Consider the following 5451-nt stretch of genomic DNA (forward strand, 5'->3'; position numbering starts at 1 on the left):
CAGCATAGGTTTAATAAATGTAGAATTTGTATGCAGGCAAGACAACATGCATTTGGAGTTTTTTTGAAAAATAGTAAATATTCTGAGACTTTGCTGAGGACCCCTAAAATTGATTGTTGTAATATTGAGGGATAGTTATATTGTGAATAAGGAAATTTAGCCTGGGGACATTGAGTCCAATTAGGACTCTAAAATATCTATACTTGGAATATTCCACATGCATTTTAATATATTCAAGTGAGCTTCATCCACACCCCCCGTCCAGTACACCTAGTTTTGTCTTCCTCACTCCCTGTATCTATCAATTCCCAACTGCAAGCAACTCAACTTTCCAAATAAGATTCAATTCACCCTTCCTCTACATTCTTACTGATTCCGTCCTAGGGCAGCTCATTACCTGCTGGTATTACTGCAATAGGGACCTTACTGGCTTCTTTCTGCTAGTATTTTTTCCTTGAATCAATACACAAAAATCCAACCAGAGTGATAGGTTTAAACATAAACTGAAATTTTTCAAAGTAGCTACCTTGAAATCCCCTTTCCTTGAGAAAAAAGCAAGAATCCTTTCTGCAAGTTCCCTTTATGACCTGGTCTTCACCATCCTCTCATAACTGATTTTACCCTTTCCCAAAGGGTCCTTTGCCCTCAAATGACTGGGATTACATATATACCACAGAGATAATATGCATTTTTTTCTCCTCATGTTTTTCTTTTTTTTTTTTTTTTGAGTTGGAGTCTCACTCTGTCACCCAGACTGGAGTGCAGTGGCCGCTCCCGGCCACCGCAGCCTCGACCTGCTGGGCTGGGCTCCGGCGATCCTTCCCCCTCAGCCTTCCCAGTAACTGGAATTACACGCATGCGCTACCACGCCCGGCTGATTTTTTGATTTATTGTAGAGATGAGGTCTTGCTGCCTAGGCGGGTCTCGAACCCGTGGACTCAGGCAATTCACTCACCTCAGCCTCCCAAAGGCGCGGGATTACAGGCTGAGCCACCGAGCCAGGCTTCCATGTGGTTTTGATTTGCATTTCTGTGATAATGAGTGAGGCTGAGCACTTTTTCATGTGTCTGTTGGCTGCCCATATACCTTCTTTTGAGAAGTATCTATTCATGTCTTTTGCTCACTTTTTAATGGAGCTGTTTGATTTTTCCTTTCGACGTGTTTGAGTTCCTTGTAGGTCCTAGGTGTTAGACCTTTGTCAGATATACAGTTGGCAAATGTTTTTTTCCCATTCGATGGGCTGTCTCCCTGCTCTCTTGATGGCTTCATTTGCTTTGCAGAAGCTTGGTAGCTTGAAGAGGTCTCACTTTTCTATCGTAGATTATAGTTTTAAATGTTAGTTTTTTCTTTATGAACTCCAGTTATACATAAATTGAATCTTTTTTGCTTCTTTCCATTTTATCCATTTTTTTGCTTCTTTATTTCATTTTTATTCTCATGATTTTATTCTTGCCTTTCTGCAGTGCCCCTTCCTAAGTTTCAATTTGACTCTTCCATTGTTCTAGGCCTACTGCTAGCTTCCCTTTTCTCTCTTCCATGTACCTTCCCCTAAACTTCCCTTGCTCTATGTGAAGGCTTGCATTGACAGCATGGGGGGTATAGTTCACTAGGATTTAATGTTTATTTATTTATTTTAACTATAGGTAATTTGAAGTTTCAAAGTTCTTTGTGTCTTAGTTTTAAGAAAGGGTATATGTATATACTTTTATTTGTTCTTGTACTTCTTCACTGTTTCAGCTTCACATGACTGCCAGTACCTCCAATATCCAGAATGAAGAGAGCATTTTTGTTTATTAAGTAGTTAGGAAAGTTATAGAAGTAATGTGTACTTTGTGAAAACATTCAAACAATATGCAATGGTGTATACAAATGAAATGTAAAAGGCAGTTTTCCTTTTCTTCAGATTTGTTAATCATATGATTTAAAAAATTATCATCAAACATAGAAAACAAAAGTAAAACAACAAAAACAAAAGAAGAGCCAAGTGTGCAGTGATGTGTGCCTATAGTCCTAGCTACCTTGAGGCTAAGATGGGTGGATCATTTGTACTTGGGGATTCAAGTTCAGCCTGGGCAACATAGTAAGACCTTGTCTCTTAAAAAAAAAAAAATCTGAACAGAAAACGAATAACCAAAACAGTCCTCAGCAAAAGGAACAAAGTGGGAGGTATCACATGTTCAGACTTTAAACTGTATCACAAGGCTACAGTAACCAAAACAGCCTGGTATTGGTACTAGAATGGGCACATGGACCAGTGGAGATTTCAGAAAGTAAAAACATGGTCTCTCAACCAACTCATCTTCTACAAAGCCACCAGTAACAATCACTGGGGAAAGGAGATCATATTTAGCAAGTGGTACTGGGAAAACTGAATGACCACATGCAGAAGAATAAGACTAGATCTCTACCTATCACCATATACACAAATCAACTCTAACTGGATCAAAGACCTAAACATAAAACCTCAAACTATAAGAATCCTAGAAGAAAATGTAGGAAACATCCTTATGCACATTGGAGTAGGCAATGAATTCTTGACCAACTCCCCGAAAACGAATGCCATAAAAGCTAAGATAGGCAAGTGGGACCTCATTAAAAGCTTTTGCACAGCAAAATAAAACATCCAGAGAGAGAAGAGACAAACCACAGAATGGGAAAAAAAATTTGCAAATTGTGCATCTGACAAAGGCCTAACACCCAGGACCTATAAGGAACTTGAAGTGAAAGAAAAAAAAAAAAAAATCAACCCGCGTTAAACAGTGGGCAAAAGACATGAACATACTTCTTAAAAGATGGCATACAAGCAGCCAACAGACATATGAAAAAATGTTCAGTCTCACTAATCGGAGAAATGCAAATTAAAAGTACAATGAGAAACCACCTAACTGGTGAGAATGGCTATCATTAATAAGTCAGAAAACAACAAATGGTGGCACGGGTGTGGAGAAAAGGTAGTACTTCTACACTGTTGGTGGGAGTGCAAGCTACGTCATCCTCTGGAAAATAGCATGATGATTTCTCAAAGAACTAAAAATTGACCTTTCATACGATCTAGCAATGCTGCTTCTAGGCATATACCTGGAGGAACATAAATTGTTCTACCAAAAAGACACCAGAATATGCATGTTTATTGCCGTACTATTTGTAATAGCAAAAACATGGAACTAATAGTACTGCCCATCAAAAGTGGACTGGGTAAAGAAAATGTGGTACATATACATGATGGAATATTACATACATAGCCATAAAGTAAAACAAAATTATGAACTTTGCAGCAAATTGAATGGAGGTGGAGACCTTCATATTAAGTGAACTATCACAAAAAATGGATAACTGAATACTGCATGTTCTCACTCATAAGTGGAACTTGAACATCAGTCACATTAGCACAAGGGAGGGCTCAGCAGTCGCTGGACACTGCTAGGGGAGGGAGGGAAGAGGGTAGAGAGCATGTGACAACACAAAGTGTTCTTGGGTCATTACCAGACGGAGTGAGGGCTACTTAGAATCCCAAATTTCACCTGCATATAGTCTACTTATGTAGTTAATCCTCACTTGTACCCCACATTCCTGTAGTAAAATAAAGTAAAATCTAAAACATAAGAAGATGCCCTCCTATCCTCTTCACTCTCCTCTTCCCAGTTTAATACTAGTTAGACAGGAGAAATGTCCTGGTTAGTAGGGGTTAGGTTTATAGACTATTTTATTTTTTAAGAAATGAGATCTTTGTCACCCAGGCGTGAGCACAGTGGTGTGATCATGGTTCACTGCAACCTTGAACTCCTGGGCTCAAGCATCACCTCAGCCTCTTGAGTAGCTGGGATTTATAGATTATTTTCAAATTAGAGGTCAGGCATGGTACCTTATGCCTGTAATTCTAGAACTTTGGGAAGCCCAGGTGAGAGGATTGCTTGAGCCCGGGAGTTTGAAACCAGCCTAAGCGACATGGTGAGACCTCGTCTCTACAAAATGTTAGTGGGGCGTGGTGGGTGCACTTATAATTCCTGCCACTAGGGAGGCTGAGATGGAAGGATCTCCGGAGCCCAGGAAGTGGAGTTTGCAGATAAACCATGATTGTGCCACTGCACTCCAGCCTGGGTGACAGAGTGAGACTCCAACTCAGTCAACCAACCAATCAATCAATAAAATTAGGAATGCACTACTATTCACAGTAGAATTTTAAAAAGAAAAGCTATTCAAACAAACACTTTATCTTTAAATTTCATTGTAAACATTTGACTATCTTATTTCATTGAAAAATATATGCTTTCCTTTTATCTAGAAAGAATGTCAAAACTTACTATCAGAAATTTATATCCATTTATTTTTCTTTAAACTCTTCTGATGAGTTCCTTTTTTTTAAATAGTGTACTTTTCCCAACACTGGTGCTCGTATTATGATGTTCATTGGCGGTCCTGCTACTCAGGGGCCTGGAATGGTGGTTGGAGACGAATTGAAGACACCTATAAGATCATGGCATGACATTGAGAAAGACAATGCCAAATATGTCAAAAAAGGAACTAAGGTAATTTTGGCTTTGAAGTCAAAATTAGAAAATTTATTTGCTGGTAGAAGAAGAATACAAAATGTTTAATAGAAACTTGATATGATGAAGTTTGATACTATGCTATCCAGAATTGGAGAAATAATCTTTTTTTTTGATAACTTGTTATAAATTTTCTGGTTTGAAATATTTTAAAACTTCATAGTAGGTACCAGTAGGTGTCTCCTTAAAGGTTATTCATGAGAAAAACCCTCTGTGCCTTTTTCAGTATTCATGTTAAAGAATGTCTTTCCCTTTAGGAAAAGTTTCTTATGTTTTCCAATCTTTCGTCTCCAGTAGGCAGTCCTTGATGTTTCCTCTAGATATATTTTTCATAGCTTGAATAGTCTATTGTTTTCTTATAAGTTGTTTTATGTTCGTCAAGCTTCACATTTTGGGGAGTTTCTATAAGTACATTTCACTAATGTTGATTTTGTACTCTCTTACATTAGTTCTGTTTCTCAGCATCTGTTAATTCTTTAATTTTCTGGAGTTTCCAGTTATAGTTTAGTTGTGCTGTAATCTTACTTTTTTGGTAGTAATTATATTTTTTTGAAGTAATAGTTTTCATCACTGTTAGTGGTTGCTTTATTTTTTCCTGTCAACTAATTTCCTTTCTGAGCTTAGGAATTTTTTTGTTTAGAGTGTCAAGAAAGGTTTTAGAATTGCTTATCATACTTCTTTTTGTATTGTCTCTCTATTTTTGAATGTTTTTTATTACTTGGGTGTGAATTTAGTCAGGAAAAGGAGTTTTCTGTTGTTCTTCTACCATGTTTATATATGAAGAACAGGATGTTTGATATTTCTTAAGATCATCTTCATTTGGGGATTTATCTAGAAAGAGTGACTTTTTTTTTTGAGTTGGAGTCTCACTCGGTCACCCAGACTGGAGTGCAGTGGCCACTCC

At 37.7% G+C, this 5451-nt stretch overlaps 1 protein-coding gene across 3 annotated transcripts in view; it reads left to right on the top strand.

Annotated features, from left to right (window-relative positions):
- The window catches only part of SEC23A (Sec23 homolog A, coat complex II component), a 65158-nt gene that overhangs the window by 13516 nt on the left and 46191 nt on the right, over positions 1-5451 (top strand). For all 3 annotated transcript variants that reach the window (XM_008063517.1, XM_021715233.1, XM_021715234.1), the window contains one exon: positions 4368-4526. In XM_008063517.1, coding sequence (XP_008061708.1) covers positions 4368-4526 — 159 coding nt within the window. The remainder of the gene's footprint in view (positions 1-4367; positions 4527-5451) is intronic.

Source organism: Carlito syrichta, unplaced genomic scaffold, assembly GCF_000164805.1.
Source record: "Carlito syrichta isolate Samal-C Ts95f unplaced genomic scaffold, Tarsius_syrichta-2.0.1 Scaffold306891, whole genome shotgun sequence".
Lineage (NCBI taxonomy): Eukaryota > Metazoa > Chordata > Mammalia > Primates > Tarsiidae > Carlito > Carlito syrichta.